This window comes from Triturus cristatus, chromosome 11, assembly GCF_964204655.1.
Source record: "Triturus cristatus chromosome 11, aTriCri1.1, whole genome shotgun sequence".
In the NCBI taxonomy this organism is placed as follows: domain Eukaryota; kingdom Metazoa; phylum Chordata; class Amphibia; order Caudata; family Salamandridae; genus Triturus; species Triturus cristatus.
Genome location: NC_140594.1, coordinates 96,530,639 through 96,555,428, shown reverse-complemented (window position 1 = coordinate 96,555,428; position 24,790 = coordinate 96,530,639). Strand labels below are relative to the sequence as shown.

At 47.8% G+C, this 24,790-nt stretch overlaps 1 protein-coding gene across 1 annotated transcript in view; it reads right to left on the bottom strand.

Moving 5' to 3' along the window:
* Positions 1 to 24,790, bottom strand: part of LOC146783302 (allantoinase, mitochondrial-like) — a 1,087,389-nt gene that overhangs the window by 115,588 nt on the left and 947,011 nt on the right. Inside the window, exon 10 of the mRNA XM_085636065.1 lies at positions 18,091 to 18,263. Coding sequence (XP_085492191.1) covers positions 18,091 to 18,263 — 173 coding nt within the window. The remainder of the gene's footprint in view (positions 1 to 18,090; positions 18,264 to 24,790) is intronic.

The window sequence follows — 24,790 nt, the reverse complement described above, 5'->3', positions numbered from 1 at the left end:
CATGGGCAGTTTCGAGCCCAGAGTGCAGGGGAGCAGGGAGGGGGGTAGTTGGGTTGGGATTTTTGTATTGTTATTTGTTTGTCTTGAATCGGCGCTCCTCGTCAGAAGATTACTTACTACATGTAGGTCCTGTTAAGTACAGGCTGGGATAAAAGCATCAAATTGATGAGTTGGAACGTGAATGGCTTGGGGGACAAGGTTAAAAGATGTGTGGTGGTGTCTTGCTTCAGGAAACACAACTGGTGTGTAACACCTACAAGGCTTTGAATAGGTGGGGGTACAAGCTGGTGGCCCACTCCGGTTTTACCATGGGGTCAAGAGGAGTTGTCATAATGCTGAGAAATTCCTTTCCCCTTACTGTGCATTCCACGTGGTCAGATGACTTGGGTAGATATATAGGGATCACGGGACAGTGGGAGGGAAACACGTTAACGCTTATCTCTGTGTATGTGCCTCCTGGCCTTCAATGTCGCACCTTCACAGACCTGGAAGCCATACTGTAAACAATCCCGGATGGTCTCCTTGTAGTGGGAGGAGACCTCAACTCAGTGATTTCTGGCACACTAGACCAAAACCCACCCCGCGAGCTGGGCCCGTTGAACCGCTGGCTACCAGACTTCATAGAGACTTTAGGTTTAACCGACGTCTGGAGGGCTTATCACCCAGACAGTATCCAACACACCTTCCACTCGGGGGCCCATCATAGCTTGTCCCGAATAGATCATCTGCTCGGTCCCGCACCTCACATCACACATGTCCAGGAGATACGGCATATGGCGCGTGGCATTTCTGATCACTCCCGGATATAAGCCCAGCTAGTTATTGGTCAGCAGAGAGTGGGTATAGTTGCTCCAATCAATCCCTGGCATCTCCGCAACCCAGAGGTCCGGAAGTCGCTAATCACGACTGACGACCTAAAACTGCTAGAAGACGACTTCACCAATGACAAAATAGCCCTAGCAAATAGAAGTCTCCGTTTTGGAAAGGCCCTGGGCCCTAACGGCCTACCGATGGAACGGTACAAACTTAGACCAGACAAACTTGCCCCGTATCTGAATGCCATGTACGAAGAGAGTAAGACGTTGAGGGTGCTTCCGCGAGGACAAAGAATTGCGACACTAGTTACAATACATAAAGAAGGGAAGCCAAAAACGGACTGTACCTCTTACAATCCAATCCCCTTATCGCAGAACCTAAGATACTGGCCAAACTCCTGGCCAATCGACTTGTCAAAGTAATCAGTGGATTGGTGCACCCAGACCACTCGGGCTTCATACCCCAGCGTAACACCGCATTAAATCTATGCAGAGTGCATGGAGTGATGGGAAGGGTGGCCACGATCCAGGAAGCGGTGATAATAGTTTCACTAGACACCACAATGTCATTCGACACTGTGGAATGGCCGTACATTTTTGCAGTCCTCGCGAAAATGGGATTTGGGCCTAAGTTCGTCCAATGGGTCAGGCTCCTTTACTCTGAACCACTAGCTCAAGTCGTAGTCAATAAAAAAAGCTGAAATATTTAGATTGGGTCGGGGAACTCGCCAGGGCTGCCCTCGGTCTCCCCTCCTGTTTGCTCTGGCGTTGGAACCATTGACGTCCTGGATTCAGAAGGATCCAATGATACGAGGACTGCACTGGTCAGAAACCTGAGAAGACCGCATTTCAATGTACGCAGATGACATCCTCCTGTTCCTGGCCTCCCCGAAATAATCACTTTGAAGTGTATTGGACATCTTCGCTATCTTTGGCAGGTACTCCGGCTATTCGATCAACTGGAGTAAGTCTATACTATATGTCCTTAAGGGACCCCCACCTGCCCTCCTAAGGGGCTGCCCAATGCAAACCACCACAGTGGGCTTTAAGTATCTTGGAATTTTTGTCACAGCAGACCCTAAGCGCGACCAGAACCAGCTCCCTCCCCTGCAAAGACTGAAGCAGGACACGGCAAGCTGGAAGGCACTCCAGCTCACGCTCAAAATGATGTCCATGCCCCGATTTTTGTATGCATTGCAAAATTCCCCTGACTTCCCGCAAGCTACTTTAGGGATATTGAGAGTCTGAAAAGAGCCCTGTTGCGGAATGGGAAACCCCGCATAGCGCTAGCCAAACTCAATCTCAGCTGGTATGACGGAGAAATTGGCCTTCCAGACCTCAAAAGATATTATTGGCAGCGCACCTTCCTGCCATCAACCACGGTACCTACCAATGCGCAGATGATCCAGGCAATGCCATGGACAGATGGCTGCTGCCGGGAGGGAATTACAAAATAGCACTATACTCTAAACCCCGAAGACTCTCCCTGAAAGGGCCGACTAACCATGTGGTTCAAATCTGTCACGCTGCGACCAGGAGCATGGTATGGGAGCAAAAACGTACCCTAGCGACCCCCGTGTGGGACTCTGAAACCCTAGGCAACTTATGGAAGTCGAAGGGGTTTGATAAAGGGGACCTAATCGGTATCTCTAAAATAGGTGACCTCTGGGTGAAGGGAGAAGTTAAAACATTTACCACCTTACAGCAAGAATATGACTTGGCAGACTCAGAGCATTTCCGATACCACCAGGTGCGCCATGCCCTGCAGTCGCAACTGCCGAAGGGTGTCATCCCTCCGGAATCGTCGCACCTCAAGGACCGACTGCTGGACAGCTACCTGCCAACAAGGGCCATTTCGCTGACCTATAAAAAACTGATCAATAATTCTATTGACCCTCTCCAGCACACGAGAGAAAAATGGGAAGGGGATGGTGTAATTCTGGATGACGAGGACTCGCAAGAGGCAGTGGCCTCTCCCCGGGAGGTAGCCATCTCAGCCAGGCTACGGCTCGTTCAACTTAAAATTCTGCACAGAGTGTACATAACAGGGCCGTGTCTAGTGCGGATGGGAGGGGCGGAGAATGGGGGTTGCAGGAGACAGTGTGGCCAGGAAGGGACCTTCATGCATATCCTGTGGGAATGTCAGCAGATTCAGCAATACTGGCACAAAATACACGAGGTCCTCAGTGAAGTACTCACAATTATCTTTCATCTGGAAGCAAAGAGGTGCCTCCCACAGACCTCAATAACAAGCGCACACTTTGGGTAACACCGGGCTTAATGATTGCGAAGAGAAATATTGTACAACTATGGGGAGTTGCGCACCCGCCCAAATTGGAGGCCTGAACGAAGGACATGGACTGGTGTATGTTTAGGGAAAAGACAGTGTACGTGGCAAGAGGATGCCCCCGCAAATGGTCCTCCATCTGGAGTGATTAGAATGTTTACAGCGGAAATATCTGTACCCCCCCCCGAGCGTTCCCACACAAGATGACCCTTCGTCGCCGTAAATGACGTAATAACTCATGAGCAATGATTCAGGAATTGATTGCATTCTAGCCTCTATATATCTTTAAAATTCGTACTTCATGCTGTACTGTATAAAGTCGATTCTTTGTGTTTAATAAAAAGAAATTGAAAAAAAATATATCGCCCTTCTATCTTCATATTACATAAAAATAATATTTAGATTTATTTGTAAATTATAACATATATAACCAATAAATGTAATTTAAAATTAAACTAAACATACAAATATAAAATGTAATATATATATATTTACTTAAAAATAAATAATACATAATAATTTAATTTGAATTATAAAATGTTAGAAATATATTAAAAAACACGATAGATATATATATACATACACCTGTAACATAAAAATAAAAAATTAAATATAATATAAATTAAAATATTAAAATATGTAATTTTTTTAAACCTACAATTTACACTACATTTAGTGCAACAGTAGGGAAAGTGTTGGATAGCGGAGGCAAAAAAATTACTATTCCCGCTCCAGCTAGTGCAACAGTAGGGAAAGTGTTGGATAGCGGAGGGGAATAATTTACTATACCCACTCCAGCAATTGCAACAGTAGGGAAAGTGTTGGATAGCGGAGGGAAATAATTTACCATTCCCACTCCAATGAGTGCAACAGTAGGGAAAATGTTGGCTAGCGGAGGGTAAATAATTACTATTTCCACTCCAGCGAGTGCAACAGTAGAGAAAGTGTTGGATAGCGGAGGGTAACAAATTATTATTTCCACTCCAGCGAGTGCAACAGTAGGGAAAGTGTTGGACAGCAGAAGAGAACAATTTACTGTTCCCATTCCAGCAAGTGCAACAGTAGGGAAAGTATTGGATAGCGAAGAGGAATAATGTACTTTTTCCTCTCCAGCAAGTCCAACAGTAGGGATAGTGTTGGATAGCATAGGGGTAAACATTACTTTTCCCACTGCAGTGAGTGCAACAGTAGGGAAAGGTTTGGATAGCAGCGGGAAATGACTTACTATTCCCACTCCAGCAAGTGCAACAGTAGGGAAAGTGTTGGATAGCGGAGTGATAATAATTACTATTCCCACTCCAACGAGTGCAACAGTAGGGAAAGATAGCGGAGGGGTAAAAATTACTATTGCAAAAACAACAGTTGATGGGCAAAATGAAGAACAATGTCATACATTCACCCCAGTTCAGAGATCTGGGCCTAAATCCATTGTTTTTTGCTCACCATGCCATTCCAGTTTGAACCCAGCCATATGCAAATCAGTCTTGACCCTGTGCCTCATGGGAACAGTCCAGTACGAACTGCCAAGCCAGGTCCTCCCTGGACTGGAAACAAGCATCCTAGGACCGATTTCGAGGTTTCACCCCTCCTCAGCCAAGATAGCTTGATTCCAGTGGCATGGAGAGCATGGGACCCACGTCTGAGCATACCAGTCCCACTTGGGGTGACAAATGCAAAAACAACAGTTGATGGACAGAATGCAGAACAATGTCATACATTCTCCCCAGTACAGAGATCCGGGTCTAAATCCATCGTTTTTTTGCTCACCATGCCATTCCAGTTTGAACCCAGCCATATGCAAATCAGTCTTGACCCTGTGCCTGATGGGAACAGTCCAGCCCAAACTGCCAAGCCAGGTTCTCCATGGACTGAAAACAAGCATCCTAAGACCGGTGTCAGGGTTTCACCCCTCTTCAGCCAGGATAGCTTGATTCCAGTGGCATGGAGAGCATGGGACCCACGTCTGGGTATACCCGTCCCACTTGGGGTGAATAATGTAAAAACAACAGTTGATGGACAGAATGCAGAACAATGTCATACATTCACCCCAGTACAGTGATCTGGGCCTAATCCATCATTTTTTTGCTCACCATGCCATTCCAGTTTGAACCCAGCCATATGCAAATCAGTCTTGACCACGTGACTCATGGGAACAGTCCAGCCCAAACTGCCAAGCCAGGTCCTCCCTGGACTGGAAACAAGCATCCTAGGACCGGTATCGGGGTTTCACCCCTCTTCAGCCAGGATAGCTTGATTTCAGTGGTAGTTGCTTTGTTCACCCTAAGTTGGCAGGGTATGCCCAGACGTGGGTCCCTCGCTCACTTTGCCACTGGATTCAAGCTAGCCTGGCTGATGATGGCTGATTAGCCAGAAACTGGTCCCAGGATGCTTGTTTCTGGTCCAGGGAAGACATGGCTTGGCAGTTTGGGCTGGACTGTTCCCATAAGGCACAGGCTCAGACTGATTTGCATATGGCCATGTCTGAACTGGGTTGGCGGAGTGAGCTAAAGAATGATGATGGATTAAACCCAGATCAGTTGACTGGAGGTGAGTGCTTGCAATGTTAAACACTCCGTCCATCATCCCCTTTGGTTTTGCTTTGTTTGCCCTAAGTTGGCAGGGTATGCCCTTGCTCACTTTGCCACTGGATTCAAGCTAGCCTGGCTGATGATGGCTGATTAGCAAGAAACTGGTCGCAGAATGCTTGTTTCTGGTCCGGTGAAGACATGGCTTGGCAGGTCGGGCTGGACTGTTCCCATAAGGCACAGGGTCAGACTGATTTGTATATGGCCATGTCTGAACTGGGGTGGCGGAGTGAGCTAAAGAATGATGATGGATTAAACCCAGATCAGTTGACTGGGGGTGAGTGCTTGCAATGTTCAACACTCTGTCCATCATCCCCTTTGGTTTTGCTTTGTTCACCCTAAGTTGGCAGGCTATGCCCAGACGTGGGTCCCTTGCTCACTTTGCCACTGGATTCAAGCTAGCCTGGCTGATTAGCCAGAAACCGGTCCCAAGATGCTTGTTTCCAGTCCGGGAAAGACATGGCTTGGCAGTTCGGGCTGCACTGTTCTCATGAGGCACAGGGTCAGACTGATTTGCATATGGCCATGTCTGAACTGGGGTGGCGGCGTGAGATAAAGAATGATGATGGATTAAACCGAGATCAGTTGACTGGGGGTGAGTGCTTGCAATGTTAAACACTCCGTCCATCATCCCCTTTGGTTTTGCTTGGTTTGCCCTAAGTTGGCAGGGTATGCCCAGACGTGGGCCCCTTGCTCACTTTGCCACTGGATTCAAGCTAGCCTGGCTGATGACGGCTGATTAGCCAGAAACCGGTCCCAGGATGTTTGTTTCCGTTCCAGGGAAGACATGGCTTGGCAGTTCGGGCTGGACTGTTCCCATGGTGCACAGGGTCAGACTGATTTGGACTGAACTGGGGTGGCGGAGTGAGCTAAAGAATGATGATGGATTAAACCCAGATCAGTTGACTGGGGGTGAGTGTTTGCAATATTCAATACTCCGTCCATCATCGCCTTTGGTTTTGCTTTGTAAAAATGACTATTTCCACTCAAGCAAGTGCCACAGTAGGGAAAGTGTTAGATAGTGGAGGGGAATAATTTACTATTCCCACTCCAATGAGGATAAAAGTACTATTTCCATTCCAGGGAGTTCAACAGTAGGGAAAGTGTTGGATAGCGGAGGGGTGCACACTACTATTCCCACCCAATGAGTGCAACAGTAGGGAAAGTGTTGGATAGCAGAGGGTATTCATTCACTATTCCCACTCCAATTAGTGCAACAGGAGGGAAAGTGTTGGATAGCAAAGGGGAGAAAATTACTGTTCCCACGCCTGCAAGTGCAACATACGAGTGCAACAGTAGGGAAAGTGTTGGATAACGGAGGGGTAAAAATTACTATTCCCACTCCAGCGAGTGCAACAGTAGGGAAAGTGTTGGATAGCGGAGGTGTACAGACTACTATTCCCACCCCAATGAGTGCAACAGTAGGGAAAGTGTTGGATAGCGGAGGGTATTAATTTACTATTCCTACTCCAATGAGTGCAACAGTAGGGAAAGTGTTGGATAGTGGAGGGGAGAAAATTACTGTTCCCACTCCTGCAAATACAACAGTAGGGAAAGTGTTGGATAGCGGAAGGGTAAAAATTACTATTCCCACGGAACAAAATTCAAATTTAAAAACAAACAAAATATCAACTACAATACAAAATATTATAAGAATATGCAAATTAACAAAACATATAAAAATATTTAATGTAGCAAAGATCTAAAATTGACATAAAAATATGATTTTTTTAAATTTAACAACGATTTACAAACAAATACATATTTTATAATAGAAATTAATCAATCAAAAAAATTTAAATTACTTAAATGTAATATTTTTTTCTTACCCTATAACACAACACAATTTACAACACACATCTAAATTAAAAGTCCATGCCATTCTTTAGTTAAGGACATTGGCTTATTCATATTTTATCTTTATATCTAGTTGCTCGCGCCTGCTGACTACTCTCTTTCCATTCTACTCTAACCCATTGTGGATTCCAGTAATTTCCCTGGTCCACTCAGCAGTGTTTTGCAGGACTCTAAAGTGAAAATGTGATAGCATTAAATATTGGCTTATGGTACCTCACATGGGCCAAACTAAATTAAGCGGTTGCATTTCTAACTTAAAATATAGAACACCATTTTAGCTGATAGTGGAACAGCATGGCTTTAGCTTACACTGAAACATGTGCTGAAGGTTTTTTTCACGTGGGTGTTTTAGTGCAAAAAGTGTGTCTTCGCATGTGTTCAGTTGTAAAATAGGAGGGAAATAGGGAAAGTGATCTCCCCAGGTCATGGCAAGAAAGCCTTAGGTATCTGTTGGATTTCTATTTTAACTTTGCTTTTAAAATATGAACAGCAAAAATGATCTTTGATTGCAGTAAATAAATTCTTATTTGGACTGTGCCCATAATTGAGATGTGGCAGATTAAACCGTGAGCATTTATACACACATTGGAGAAACAGATCAGCAGGTCTTGATGTCAGGAAACACTTAGTATGTAAGTTTTGCAAAATTGTTTCTGCTACGATTTTTACTTCACCCTTTCTTCAAGACCGACACTTCTATGGCAGCACAATTCAAAGAAAGGATCCTACATTCTTCAGATAATTAATGAGTTGATCCTGGAAATTGTGTAAAAATATGGGTCTCGGATCCTGGTAACAGATGCAATTTACCAGTATGACCCTAGGATGACTGACGTCGTTGGTGAGAAGTCTTGCTTATTGGACATCTGTTTGTGTTGAACTTGGGGAGTCCAAAGGGGCCCTGAAAGGGGTAGAGGTTGAGGTAGAGGTTGACAGGTTTACGCTCAGGCTGATTTAAAAAAAGAAACAAAAATACATAGTCAAATGCAAGACTAAAAGTTACTTAGCATATGCATACGATGCCTGGTCGCTCAGTGGTCTTCTAGAGAGAATCTCTGCTCAGAACTGAGGACAGAGGAGCGCCGGCTCTCGAGGTTCACGGCTACTGTGTATGCCACCATCGCCTGGGTGAGTTGATTCTCTCTGTAATGATAGGCTGCTGCGTGTGATGGGGCGTGCAATCATTTATTCCCGGGCAGTGTCTCAATGTTGAGGCAGACACAGGGGGCATGTTTACAAGCCCCTGCACTGCCAGAGTGTCACGTTTTGTGGCATTTTGGCAGCACAGATTACAAAATCATATCTATGAGGCCACACAAAGCAACTACGTGCAGCTTTGAGTGGCTTCAAAGGCATGAGTAAGGCAAGGCAGTGCAAATCGCTGTGTTGCCTTACTCTGCACTCAGGAGGCTTCAATGAGCGTTGAGGTGGGTTTTCCCACACAACACCCATGGATTTTGATGATGCCCCAGATTTATAAGAGCATGTAAACCTGGGGAAGTGCCATATCCTAACAAGGAGACAATTCGTTATTTATCCTTGTTATTCCCTCTTTCTATGTGTGTTGGATTCTGCAGCACACATAGAAAGAGGAAACTGCATCTTAGGATTGTGCCTGTGCAGGAAGGGGCGCATCCTGCACAAAAAAAATACTTCCAACAACACAGGCACCCTTGCATCATGGTGCAAGGATGCCTCTGTTGATGTTAGGCAGTCGAAACGGAGCCAGCACAAGGAGTAAGGACAGGAAGGCATCATATTGCATAAATACGGTGCAATCCATAGGGCAGCGTAGCAAGGTGACTTGCTGCTCTGCCGTACGACAGATCCCCATAAAGGAGGACCTTGATTTGTTTTATTTCCACAGATCTGTTAACGGGACCCAATGTAGAAGAGTGCATGTATTTGCTTTATACTTGGCAGGGTGACTCAGTGGGTTCAGAGCCTGCTGCTGTGATTTGTCGGTGTGAGCATTTTAATAGTAAACAGTGCTGAACATATCACAGATACTGTTTGCTGCCAGAAGGTCAACTTTTCAATTCAAATGTCCCGAGTCAGAATTTCACCCTCTTGAGGTTAAAAAAGGAGTACAGTAAAGGCGGGCATGTTTTATAGCCCCGTGACTAGCATATAAGTTGTAAATAGTATTTTCATATTTGGAACCAGGGACACTTTTGCTTTTCTTTGTTCCTCGCCTTGTTGCAGATTCTACTTCTTTATTTTGAACGAAAGTCACCTATTTACTTTATTTTTCTACATGATCTATCTGATGTTTGCTAACTCCATCAATTGGGGTATGGGATTCCCTAAAAAGAGTTGCCCTTTATTTTACCGTGACTTCTTAGAAAAAGGTCACATGGAAAATTACTTGATGTGGATACAAACTAAACAAGTAAAAGTGGAGAAGATTCAGAATCCAGCAACACACATAGGTCCTCACCATTGACATAACAAAACTTGCCCCCTGCAAAGTACATAGAGGGGACCCCCTCCAGACTCACTCTGGAGCTCACAGGCCAGGGTACTGTGCTGACGGGGCCCCCTGGGAGCTAGGACCCCCCTCGCATTGCAGGGGCTGTGGGTGCCTTTGTTACGCCACTGTTCACCACAAAGAACATAGATGGATTTCCAGGCTCTCGCTACATATACAAGGTCTGAACAAAGGTATTGACTTAGACACATGTAACAGCTGCTCTTAAACTGACATACCTAACTACTGATTTCCTTTTACCTTAGATGGTCCACATCAAAATATAGCACCCTTAGATATGGCTTAATATAGTCTAGGTGGGTTATCTTCGGAACCACTGATATAGGCCTCCAAACACATTTTTTCATAAAACATAGAGCACTCTTCTTTTAACTTAACAGGAGTGTATCATTAACACAATATAAGGATGATAGATCCAACTTGATGTTGATGGCTGGGGAGTTGCATCTAGTGTAATTTTAAATGAGTGTGGACTAACAGGGAGCCGGCGCTCTATTAACTCGGCACATTGAGGCCTACTAACAGAGAAATTCAGTTTCCAGAATGCACCTATCGTGACATTCATGCATCACATGACGATAGCATCCAATATATTGCATCATCTGCAAGTCAAGGAGGTTCAGTATCTTTCAGCGAATCGACACCAGGATTGGGGAAGTGGACATACTGCACGGAAATATGAGTGAAGAGAAACTTTGATAGGATATTCTCAATAAAACGATGGCATGATACTCCCTGAACAATACTGACACACAAACTGACCCACAATGTTCTGTCTTGTGTCAGAATCTTAAAAAGGAGACTTTATAACAATTGAGCTTCCAGTGAGGACTCTGATATGCACGCTTCCATGAATTTACTATGCCACGGGTTTCAGAGATGTTTGTGTTGTCTCTTAGGCTTTGACTGAACGAGAGGTTACAGAAAGTAGATTGCCTACCAGCTAATGGGTGATAACCATATCCATTGAATTATATTAAAAAACAATAATGATAAATAGAACATAAGAAATTGGCAGTCACTGAACATTTTGCAACAGAATGAAGCCTTCTGTCAATTTCCAGGTTCACACATCAGGAGCAGGTACACTTCCAAACAAGTTCAGATATATGAATCAGTTTTGTTGTGTTTCCTATTTCCGCATCTATGGTAAGGCTAAACAGAACATTGGTTGGGGATCACAACTAGTTATGACCTGTCCTGAAGAATGCCCTGACCCAGAGAGAGTGCTAGAAAGGGAAGAAATATTTAGATGACACTAACTGTAAGGGCTCTTAATTTAACTCTGTTTTTTGAGATATAAAACATATGAAAGGGCGGTGAACAGTAAACTCAACAATCCATTACCATCTCCAACACATTTTTAACACAGGTCCGATTTCAAACCTGAGCAGTAGGGCAGCATGAGTACATCTCTACAAATTTTTCCAGAGTTAATGTGGTAACTCTGCTTACAAGTGTGACCATTTGCAAAAAGAACACATACATTTGCTTAAGAGTTCCCCCTGGAAACCATTGTGTACATAGAAATCCAGTCACAGACGGACGCTCCCTCCCACTGCTGCTACCTACCTGCCTCCGCTGACCACCTACCTGACGCCGCTGCCTGCATCTCGCCTCCGCCGCCTCCCAGGTACCGCCTGCTGCTTCCTGGTCGCCACCCACGCCGCTACCTTCACTCCCCACGCCCGCTGACCACCGCCACTTACCTGGTCACTCCTTGGGCTCCGTCGCTTCCCGCCGATTTTCCCGCCGTTTTCTCGGCGCCGCTGCCCCAGGCGCACACTCCCACTCCCGCCTCCTCCTTCTGTCCCGCCCCCCCTCCCTGCCCATTGGCCACCCCGCTCCCGCCTCCCGCTGACCCTCCCTCCCGGCTCCTTATTTAAGGGGACCCCGCGTGCTGGTCAGTGCGACCCCCTGTGCCTGCACAGACGGACGCTCCCTCCCACTGCTGCTACCTACCTGCCTCCGCTGACCACCTACCTGACGCCGCTGCCTGCATCTCGCCTCCGCCGCCTCCCAGGTACCGCCTGCTGCTTCCTGGTCGCCACCCACGCCGCTACCTTCACTCCCCACGCCCGCTGACCACCGCCACTTACCTGGTCACTCCTTGGGCTCCGTCGCTTCCCGCCGATTTTCCCGCCGTTTTCTCGGCGCCGCTGCCCCAGGCGCACACTCCCACTCCCGCCTCCTCCTTCTGTCCCGCCCCCCCTCCCTGCCCATTGGCCACCCCGCTCCCGCCTCCCGCTGACCCTCCCTCCCGGCTCCTTATTTAAGGGGACCCCGCGTGCTGGTCAGTGCGACCCCCTGTGCCTGCACAGACGGACGCTCCCTCCCACTGCTGCTACCTACCTGCCTCCGCTGACCACCTACCTGACGCCGCTGCCTGCATCTCGCCTCCGCCGCCTCCCAGGTACCGCCTGCTGCTTCCTGGTCGCCACCCACGCCGCTACCTCCACTCCCCACGCCCGCTGACCACCGCCACTTACCTGGTCACTCCTTGGGCTCCGTCGCTTCCCGCCGATTTTCCCGCCGTTTTCTCGGCGCCGCTGCCCCAGGCGCACACTCCCACTACCGCCTCCTCCTTCTGTCCCGCCCCCCCCTCCCTGCCCATTGGCCACCCCGCTCCCGCCTCCCGCTGACCCTCCCTCCCGGCTCCTTATTTAAGGGGACCCCGCGTGCTGGTCAGTGCGACCCCCTGTGCCTGCACAGACGGACGCTCCCTCCCACTGCTGCTACCTACCTGCCTCCGCTGACCACCTACCTGACGCCGCTGCCTGCATCTCGCCTCCGCCGCCTCCCAGGTACCGCCTGCTGCTTCCTGGTCGCCACCCACGCCGCTACCTCCACTCCCCACGCCCGCTGACCACCGCCACTTACCTGGTCACTCCTTGGGCTCCGTCGCTTCCCGCCGATTTTCCCGCCGTTTTCTCGGCGCCGCTGCCCCAGGCGCACACTCCCACTCCCGCCTCCTCCTTCTGTCCCGCCCCCCCTCCCTGCCCATTGGCCACCCCGCTCCCGCCTCCCGCTGACCCTCCCTCCCGGCTCCTTATTTAAGGGGACCCCGCGTGCTGGTCAGTGCGACCCCCTGTGCCTGCACAGACGGACGCTCCCTCCCACTGCTGCTACCTACCTGCCTCCGCTGACCACCTACCTGACGCCGCTGCCTGCATCTCGCCTCCGCCGCCTCCCAGGTACCGCCTGCTGCTTCCTGGTCGCCACCCACGCCGCTACCTTCACTCCCCACGCCCGCTGACCACCGCCACTTACCTGGTCACTCCTTGGGCTCCGTCGCTTCCCGCCGATTTTCCCGCCGTTTTCTCGGCGCCGCTGCCCCAGGCGCACACTCCCACTCCCGCCTCCTCCTTCTGTCCCGCCCCCCCTCCCTGCCCATTGGCCACCCCGCTCCCGCCTCCCGCTGACCCTCCCTCCCGGCTCCTTATTTAAGGGGACCCCGCGTGCTGGTCAGTGCGACCCCCTGTGCCTGCACAGACGGATGCTCCCTCCCACTGCTGCTACCTACCTGCCTCCGCTGACCACCTACCTGACGCCGCTGCCTGCATCTCGCCTCCGCCGCCTCCCAGGTACCGCCTGCTGCTTCCTGGTCGCCACCCACGCCGCTACCTCCACTCCCCACGCCCGCTGACCACCGCCACTTACCTGGTCACTCCTTGGGCTCCGTCGCTTCCCGCCGATTTTCCCGCCGTTTTCTCGGCGCCGCTGCCCCAGGCGCACACTCCCACTCCCGCCTCCTCCTTCTGTCCCGCCCCCCCTCCCTGCCCATTGGCCACCCCGCTCCCGCCTCCCGCTGACCCTCCCTCCCGGCTCCTTATTTATGACGCCCCCTCAGCGACCGCGCAGCGGACGCGCGCAGCGGGAGCGCCGACTGAGCGCCGAAGGTGCGCCAAAGGTAAGCCCGTCTGCGCCCGTCCGCGCCTGGACCGCGCCCAGCGCCAGACCCCCTGGTCCCCGCGCCCGCCAGCCCCCCCGCAGGACCTACGACTTCGCTACGCTCATCGCACTCAAAACCGCCCGAGCCACCGGATGCTACCGAGCGTCCCCGCAACGCACCCATGGACCCTTCGCCTGCAGATCCTGCAACTTCTCCTGCCTCCAAACAAGCACCACGCCCACCAAGACGGACAACAGCAACCACCTGAAGTGCATCCTGCTCAACACCCGCTCCGTCCACAGACACGCCGTGGAACTCTGGAACCTCCTCGACACTGCATCTCCAGACGTCGCCTTCCTCACGGAAACCTGGATGAACGACTCTTCAGCCCCCGACATCGCCATTGCCATCCCGGACGGCTACAAGATCATCAGGAAGGATCGCGTCAACCAGACCGGAGGAGGCATCGCCATCGTACACAAGAGCACCATTCGCATCTCGACTGACTCCATCGACGTATTCAACGCCGCCGAATACCTGCACTTCCAGATCCACACCGACCCCAAGACTACCCTCAGAGGCACCCTCATCTACAGACCCCCGGGACCACGCGCACAGTTCTGCGAAGACATCGCCGACTTCATCAGCCCTCACGCCCTCCCCTCCGCCGACTACATCCTCCTCGGGGACCTCAACTTCCACCTGGAGAGCAACAATGACCGCAACACCACCGCCCTGCTGGATAACCTCGCCAACCTCGGACTTCAGCAACTGGTCAACACCCCCACCCACTTCGCCGGCCACACGCTCGACCCACTCTTCTCGTCCAGCAAGCACGTCACCTTCAGCCACTCCACCGGACTTCACTGGACCGACCACAGCTGCGTCCATTTCAGCTTCAGAAAGAACACGGTCCACCATCACCCGAAGCAGGCTCCCCACAGAAACTGGAGCAAGATCACCGCCGACCAGCTCGCCACCTCCCTCAGCCAGAGCCCACCTGTCAGGACCACGGACCCTAACACAGCTGCCCTCGACCTCACGCAGTGGCTGACCTCCTGTGCCGACGACCTCGCGCCACTGAAGAACCCCCTCACCAGGCCCAGAAGCAAGAAGGCCCCCTGGTTCACCGACGAACTTAAGGACTCCAAGAAGGCCTGCCGCACCCTCGAGAAGGCCTGGCTCCTCAACAAGACCGCCGACAACAGAACAGCACTGAAACTCGCCACTCGCAGACATCACCAGCTCATCCGCACCACCAAGAAGAAATCTCTGCGGGAACGACTGGACAAGAACGCCCATGACAGCAAGGAGCTCTTCAACATCGTCAAGGAGTTCTCCAACCCCAGCACCGGCAACAACGACATCACTCCCTCACAGGACCTCTGCGACTCCCTCGCCTCGTACTTCCACCGCAAGATCGCCAACATCCACAACAGCTTCGACATTTCACCCCCGCACCCATCGGTCGTACCTTCGCACCCCGCCGCCACCCTCCAGACATGGACCGAGGTGACCCCCGAAGACACGTCACGCATGATGAACACCATCCACTCCGGATCTCCGACCGACCCGTGCCCCCATCATGTTTTCAACAAGGCAGCCTCTACCATAGCACCCCACCTCCGAGACATCATCAACACCTCCTTCAACACAGCAACTTTCCCGGAGAGCTGGAAGCACGCCGAACTCAGCGCTCTGCTGAAGAAACCAACAGCGGACCCGACCGACCTCAAGAACTTCCGCCCCATCTCGCTCCTTCCTTTCCCCGCCAAAGTCATCGAGAAGGTCGTCAACAAGCAACTGGCCGCCTTCCTCGAGACGAACGGATCCCTCGACCCATCACAGTCCGGATTCAGAGCCAACCACAGCACCGAGACCGCCCTCATCGCAGCCACCGACGACATCCGAGCCCTGCTCGACAACGGCGAAACAGTGGCACTCATCCTCCTAGACCTCTCCGCAGCATTTGACACTGTCTGCCACCGCACACTAGTCCAACGCCTCAACGACACCGGCATCCAAGGGAAGGCTCTGGAATGGATCATCTCATACCTCTCAGGCAGAACACAGAGAGTACGCCTCCCTCCGTTCCGCTCCGAGGCCACCGAAGTCATCTGCGGCGTCCCGCAAGGATCGTCGCTCAGCCCCACTCTCTTCAACATCTACATGAAACCCCTCGCTGCCATCGCACGCCAACACAACCTCAACATCATTTCCTACGCCGATGACACCCAGCTAATTCTCTCCCTCACCAGAGACCCCGACACCGCCAAAGCCAGCCTGCACGAAGGGATGACAGACGTCGCTGAATGGATGAACATCAGCCGCCTGAAACTGAACACGGACAAGACAGAAGTCCTCATCCTGGGACCATCACCCTCCGCATGGGACGACTCCTGGTGGCCCCCGGCACTAGGCACCGCACCTGAACCGACGGACCACGCACGCAACGTGGGCGTCATACTGGACTCCTCCCTATCGATGACCAGACAAGTCAACGCCGTCTCCTCAGCCTGCTTCCACAACCTCCGCATGCTCCGAAAGATCTTCCGATGGATCCCAACCGAGACCAGGAAGACGGTCACCCACGCTCTCGTCACCAGCAGACTAGACTACGGAAACACCCTCTACGCCGGTACTACGGCCAAGCTTCAGAAAAGACTTCAGCGAATTCAGAACGCCTCCGCCCGACTCATCCTGGACGTCCCCCGACGCAGCCACATCTCGTGCCACCTGAGAGACCTGCACTGGCTCCCGGTCAACAAGAGGATTACGTTCAGACTCCTCACCCACGCACACAAGTCCCTCCACGACCTAGGCCCAGGGTACCTCAACAGCCGCCTCACCTTCTACACGCCCACCCGCCGGCTACGTTCCGCTAACCTCGCCCTCGCCGTCGTCCCTCGCATCCAGAGAGCCACCGCTGGAGGAAGGTCATTCTCCTACCTGGCAGCTAAGACTTGGAACTCCCTACCCGTCCACCTGCGGATGACCCAGGACCACCTGGCCTTCAGGAAACAGCTCAAGACCTGGCTGTTCGAGCAGTAGCAGACCCCCTTCCCCAAGCGCCTTGAGACCCTTACGGGTGAGTAGTGCGCGATATAAGTTCCATGATTGATTGATTGATTGAGTCATGGTGAGGAGGAACCAAGTAATGAAGCATGCTGCAGGGTGTGGGTTACAGTGCTTTTCATAGCAAAGACTAAGACTCAAATGTTTGTAAGGTTTATTAAGGAGAGACAGATAAGAGAAGGGACAGTGGTTGTCTCTAACCTGAATAATAAAGGCCCAATACATTTGTCACTCGAGCCCTAGGAGTCTTTTTGTCATAGTTCATGTCTGGAAGGAGATATGTAGATATTCAAACAAATTTACCTCTCAAATTCCCCCCAAAATGTTTACTTTATGGCATACTTAAAGACTACCAGGTTAACAAAGGTTTTAATGGGACTCAATGGACACTAGAGTGCCTAAAGTCAATATCTAGAATAGAAACAAATAATATTTCTCCTGAGACATTAAATTAATATCTCATACATCCTTGCTTAGAAGGAACAATCCTTTTTAATTCATCCACTCTAGTGGAATTAAATTTTAAACATGTGTTATGTAAGCATGATATTTATAATGAATGAAAGAGCCAAGAATAGAATTTACATACACCTATCTGGTACAATGATTATATCTCTACTGCATTGACTAACTCAGTTGGCAGATGTCTGCTATTAAACATATAAGCAATTTTATGGGACAAAATATACATTATGAAACATCAAGCTATTACGTTTATACAGGTGAGATCAGTTTTCAAATCATGTTTTTTTTTCTTCCTTTTTCATGTTTTTTGTAATTCTTTTTATTAACAAGTTTGCTGTTACATCATGATGCAATGTTTCACTTAGTAGTATCACACACATTATATAGTACAAGATCACAACATTGTAGTATCAATGATTCATTCATGTTTTAAATCATGCATACATCTAGAAACTATCTCTATTATAGGCTGATTACTTAAACTTAGTAATGCCAACCAATGCTAACTGGATCTTCAAAGAAATATGTCTAATTTGTCTAATTGTTTATTTTATTTTTGGCACAAGAAAACAACAACATTCAAAAAGTTTATAGAGTCCCAGAATCTGAGTGCTTACACTCACCTCAAATTCCTTGTCCGGGTCCCAAATGACCAAGTCGGCATCCCACCCTGGGCGGAGAACCCCTTTGCGTTCCTCCAGCTGGCACAGCTTTGCTGGATTTGCACACAATATCCGAACTAAGTCATGGAGGCTGAACCCTCTTCGTTTTGCTGATGTCCAGAACAGGGACAAACCTATTAGCAGCAAGAGAAGTATAGTAAATATAGGGTCATTGCGCACTAATGTTACAAGCCTTATGGTTGGCAAGACTAAGCATATAGGGTCCCCACCTCCGCTCCAAATGGCAGCATGACAAGGTCTAGTTTTGTTGGGCACACTACAGAATACTCATATTCCAACACAAATATATCTAATTATATCTAACTTCTTGATGTTGTTGAAAGTCCAGACAAATATCATTCAACTCTGTATTACGTATTTGGCTTCGCTGAGGTGAGATTCTGCCTGAAAAAAACAAACCCCTAAAAGCTTCCTTTGAAGGTTGTCAGATCCCTGCGCTGGGTGCAGAGTCTGCTGCCTTTAGCAAATGGGTGTGGAGATCTCTATACGTCTAGCATACCTGCTGCCAATTGCAAACTCTGCTGTGATGAAAGTCAGGTAGTCGAGGTGTCGTTTGTAGATTATTTATTAATTCTTAGATGTAGGTTGGTACATCCATAATTTGGTCCGGGGTTGTCCCTAGAGCAGCCTCACCAGGAGCAGCCAGCCCACTGCTCAGCCCAGAGCAACTGCCACACCTCACCTCACAGGCACCCAAACATTCCAGCCACCATCAGCACTCCAACCTTCCATGCAGTACATTCACACTGTCTGAGCAGCTAGGGCCAAAGCAACAGGGGAGATGCATAAATACATATACAAAGTATAACAAACTCCTTATTTATGCATGCCATTAGTTTGTATTCCCTCAATGCAAACTTACACTGATATCTTTGACTGTTTCAGAACACAGTGTCCACTAATGAACTTAAATTGATAATTAGATGCCTGGATGGTTAGGACTCAAATGTTCAATGCAGTTGTTAAGCAACTTAAAGACGTTTACTTGGCAGCAGAGATTTTTCAATTCAATTTTATTTTATTATGTTTTGGCTCTCAAAAGAGGGCCACATAGAAGTTTACAATGATAAAAGCAGAAGACAAGTACATATCAAGATTATGACATTTAAGAAACATATTTAAGTACAAAAATAACATACAATGACAGATCTACAGCAGGAAGCAATGTCAAACATCTCCAGAGGCATGTTAATAAATAGCTAAAAAACCTTTAAAAAAGTTAAAAATATAGAAACAGAACATTTCATTAGGAGGCCAATAAAGTGCTTGGAGAAAGCCGTTCAAAGTGGAAATGCCCAGACGGATACAAATAGGTTTTAACCATCTGAGACGCAATATACGGAGCGCAGGGCAGATCAATAAAACATGCATACAATCCTGGGTACTCAATTTACATAAATTGCACATAGGAGAAGAACCGTACCATTTGGATAAAAGTAGATTTAAAGGTACTAGGTCGTAACGTAAAAGAAACCAGAATCTACGAATACCATGCGGCAAGTTCCATGTGACATAGGGTTGGGCCAACTTCATCACATAAGAATTAAGGAGAAGGTCTACATCCCTTTTTTCACAGATTAACTTCTTATCAGACTGAAAACATAGTTCCCACGAGGCCTGTTTTAATACGAGTTTTAACTGTAAGGGAGAATACAAAAACAAGGTGTTTTCATCTAATTTTAGAAGGGTTACGGCTTTTCTAAAATTCCTTACAAGTTGTGAAAACTCTTTAAAATTACCCAGTAATTCACTTCTGAGGAGAGCTCTCATCGTCCCTAGTTCAGCTCTAGCCAGGCAGGCCACCCATTTTACTAGGGCACATAGTCCCTGTACCCAACTGCTCCTAAGACCGAAATCGAGCCTACAAGCGGCCAGAGAGCACGCAGTATTTAGAGAAGATAGGGATCTTAAGAGTTTCCCCTCAATCTTATGGCAAAAGTCCCAATATTTCACCTCTATAAGTTCTATACCATACAGTATCGTTGCGGGGATTTTAGACCTGTACACCTCCAGTAAACACGAAAAGTGCCTTTTCCCCGTAGCCTGATAGAGGGAGTTTAAACCTTTGCCATGGGCGAGGGCTTTGCGTGAACTATGCTCAATATGGGGCCTCTCACTCAAGTTAGCCGTGATAATTTTCCCCAGGAAGGTATAGGAGTTAACAACCTCCAGTTTTTGGCCGCCGATATACCATCCAAAATTTACAGATCGGCACTTCTTCTTACCGGCTATGCACATAACTTTACTTTTAGATATATTAATCTTCATGCAATGGGCAGCAGCAAAAACATGAAGGGCATGTAGCCGATTTGTAAGTCCTTTAGGAGTCAAGTCTAGAATAAGGACGTCATCGGCATACATCAAGCAGGATATTGGGGTCCCCCCCATCACCGGAGCAATACCCTCACTGGCAGACAAGGCGGCGGGTAGGTCTACAGTATATAAGGAGAACAAAAGGGGAGCCAATAAACAGCCTTGTTTAAGGCCATTCAAGGACGGAATTTGGTGGGAGAGCCCCCTTTCGCCCCCTTGCAAGACACTACACCAAGTCTCTGTATGGAGAGTCCGAACAAGCTCCAATAGATAAGCTGGAACACCAAGAGCTGCCAATTTTCTCCACAGCGTTCTACGATCTACTTTATCGAACGCTGTGGAGAAATCAATAAAAGCCGCATACACCACCCCCCCTCTCACCTGCACGTATTTATCAGTAACCACATGGAGAGCGGTGAGGTTATCTAAAGTACCATGCCCCCTACGGAAGCCAGTTTGTTCAAGAGGCAAGATATTATTCTCCTCGACCCAGTCGGAGAGGAAATTTAAAAGACATTTCGCAAAGACCTTTCCGATAGAGTCGAGGAGGGCTATCAAACGATAATTGCTGGGGCTATCCCTGGTTCCCTTCTTAAAAATAGGGACCAAGATACTTCCCCTCCAGGAGGCAGGTACCGTTTTAGACAAGAAACAGGCTTTAAACAATGGATACAGGATTTTACTCCACCTTAAAGGATCCTGCTTCAGGAATGTCATAGGGAGTTCGTCAGGACCCATTGCCCCAGAGGCACGCATATTTTTTATAGCCATCTCAATTGCTTCCTCTGTGGGATAATTAATAAGACCTTCGGGCGTTGCATCTAGGACAATATCTTCACCTGTAATACCATTCCCTGCATAGAGGTCCCGAATATAAGTGATCCATACCTCTTCAGCTATAGGGATGGGGCAAGGGCTTATTCTAGTACCACATCCCTTCCCAATTATTGCCCAAAATTCTCTAATCCTACCATGAACAACTGATTCCCTCAAGTTGATCCAAACTGTATCTTCCTTCTCCTTTTTTATTTTCGCCTTTAGTCTGCATCTCTTTCTTTTTAGTCTAGAAACTTCTTTTTCTCGTTCCATAACTCTATCTAGATATTGCTCACGGACTAGTTTATTTATTTCCTTGTTCAGGATGCGTAGTATACTAGGCACCACTACCCCTTTTCTAGGGCGGGAAGTCTTTTTTACATGTAAAATAATGTTTCGCATGAGTTTTTCAAAATTAACTATTTCTAGACCACGCCACTCATTTAATTCTATTAAAGTTTCACATAATATATCCTGGACCCCATTAATGGCAGAAGTATTCCAAAAGCACCTTCCCGTGGAAGCGTGGAAAGCAGCGTCACTGCCGTTAAGGGACCATGGCGCAGTGGGCATGGGATTTAAAGAAATAGTTATGAGCATTACACTATGGTCGCTCAGAGATGTAGGAATAATCTTAAAATCCTGAATACACGGAAACAAGCCATAATCCGAGATTGCATAATCCAAGATAGAAGACCCAAAAGGAGACTTATGTGTAAATTTGGAAGGCACATCGGACGGGAATCTCCCATTTAATATAAGTCCCTCAACAGCCGCTAGTTCTTTTAGCAGAATCTTCCCTCTTTTGTTAGTCACTAACTTATCTGGGAAGAGGGGTTGGGGAACAAAATGCGCCTCTTCTTTAGATTTATTTCTAAAAAGTTTCAGACTAGCATTGGAAATTTTGCAGTTCAGATCTCCTACGAGAATGATTTCCGGAGGGGATGGAACATTTTTAATTTGATCAATATATCGAAATACCTGCTTCAATATGAGATTAAAACGCTCTTCTGGAGGAATATACACATTAAGAATAACAATGGGTGACTTTTTAAAATTACTAAACAGATTTGCTATTGTTATAGCGTGAAAAAATTTACTTGGGTCGGTGTAATGGGAAAATCTCCACTGCAATTTATTTGATAATAGACAAGCGATTCCCCCCCTAGCGTGACCTTTCTTGGAAGGGGCAGCTGGCACTTCCAAAACATAGAAATCCTTCGAAACGTCCAGCATATTGATACACCAGGTTTCCTGTATACAAATCACATTTGCTCCTAAAGAGAATAAAAGGTCAAATTTCTCTGGGCTACTATGAATCCCTGCCGCATTCCAAGAAATAATTTTCAATGGGGTGTTAAAGATGGTGAAACAATTTGGGGTTATCTGTGGTCTTAGTAGATAAAGCACTGTGCAGCCAATTCCACCGATTATTATCCTCTATGAAGGAGGAATTCTGAGGCAGAGGGAGTGGCTTTACCTGAGAGACCGAACGTTTCCCCTTAGAGACCCAAATCTTCAGGTCTCTAAGAGGGGAGGCTACCCCATTTTGTTTATCGCCCTTTAGTGCCATCCCAAGGGAAGGGTTGGTATTACCAAAGTTAAAAATAGGGAGAACATCGATACCTGTGCGTTGAAAATTCTCAGCTTGCTGTAATATCAAATTTACAATGATAGGTGAATAAAATTTAACCCTTATACTCAAAACCCTGTCTCCACCAGACAAAGAGACTAGCTCAATGTCCCTAGATTGAATAGGGTGAAGACTTTCAATCTGGCTAAAACGCTTAAGTAGCCATGCTCTGTTTAGGGGTATATCTGCATCGAATAAAGGTAAAAAGTCTAACACAAGAGTGTCCACATGAGCCTTTGAGTTTTTAGGATGGCGCGCAGGAAGAGAGCAGTCTCCAATCTCTGGGGCAGGAGAGAAAGAAGAGGCCAAAGGGTTAAGGGGCCCAAGTTGATATAGGATTGGGGCTCTTGTCGCAGTCGATGGAGAGGAACTCGGAAGAGGACCCTCCATTTGCGGCAAAACTTCCAAAGACATTGGTGGGCAAAATTCACTTTCCACCTTTAAAGACGTAGAAGTTGGATCCAAGTCTATTTCTTCGTTCTCCGATGCAACTAGAGAGTTTTGGAAGATTATCCGTCGTTGTCTTTTCTTCCTGTATTTTCGGATTGGTTTCCTTTTATTCCCTTTATTCTTTCTATGTTTACCGTTTTTTACCTTTACCTCTTGTTTATCTTCAGAAAGTTCTTTTTTATTTTCAGACATGAAGATTGGGAATAAATCTTGAACCACTTTAGAACCGGAAATAGATTTGTTTTCTTCCTCAATCTCTAGAACAGAGTTCTTAACACAATTAGGCACTGCGGTTAAAGGCTGAACTGTAGTATGAATTTCATGAACTATTGCTGCAGCCTTTATGCCAGTATCCACTATGGGCGCATTTATTTTCCCCTTTGGAGAACTGGGTTCAGCCTTGGAGGGGGAAACACTCCTCGTATCTGGTGATTTTTGTAACAATGTCTTCAGTATTTGGGTAACTGAATCCAGGATACAATCCGAGCTGCCTACAAATTTCCCCAGGAGAGATAGAATGGAGGCTAATAATTGTTCCAAAGCAATCATGGATTCTGATATCGGTTTATCACTAGCTTCAGCTGGACGACAAATACCAGAAAGATTGAGACCCGAGCTCCTGGAAACATTTAACAGATCAGACATGTCCTGTCCGTTTAACGAAGGGGTACTACTATATAACATTAGCCCAGAGGGAGTAGCACCCCCAGAAGGCTTAATAGGATCCAGAGTCTCCAAATTAGCTGTATTTACATAGCGGCCGCAAAGTTCAAGATCAATGGATAACGGTGAGGAATCCCCACCTAACCTGTCATTCAAAGTAAGAGCTTGAGGCATAGGTGGTTGATTCTCTAGTTTTCCTTCAGATACAAGAACTCCGAGATTACTCTCCCCCTCCCCTTCAGGATGTACAGGGCAGGCATTCACCACTGCTGCTGTTTGCGGTGGCGCGGTCAGCAAGGATGAGGACAAAGAGTTTGTAACAGCTTGAGTAAGATCCTCCTGAACTGCGGAGCGGAGAGCTTCCTTTACAGCAGAATTAGACTTCTTATCCATAGGAATGTCCCATAGCTCAAAGAGTTGGCATTGACCCTTCAACGGGGGATTATTCACAGATTTATTTCTTGTGCGGATGGTATCTATTTTAGCACCAGGTTTTCCTCCCACTAACCTTCCTGAACGGAGTTTTTTAGACATCTTCTGCAGACTTTTCCCACAAATCGATGTTATACAAGTAATTTACCTCCAGAAGAAAAAGTCACAAAATAGTACAAAGTTCATAGGAGAATAAATATAGTTCTGGAGATGCAGCAGTAACTAACCGGTAGTAGATAGCAAGGAAGCGACTTAATAATTTCACAGAATGTTCCTTCCTCTAACTGCCAGACGTATATAATATGAATAGCGACAAGGACAATGAAAGTAACA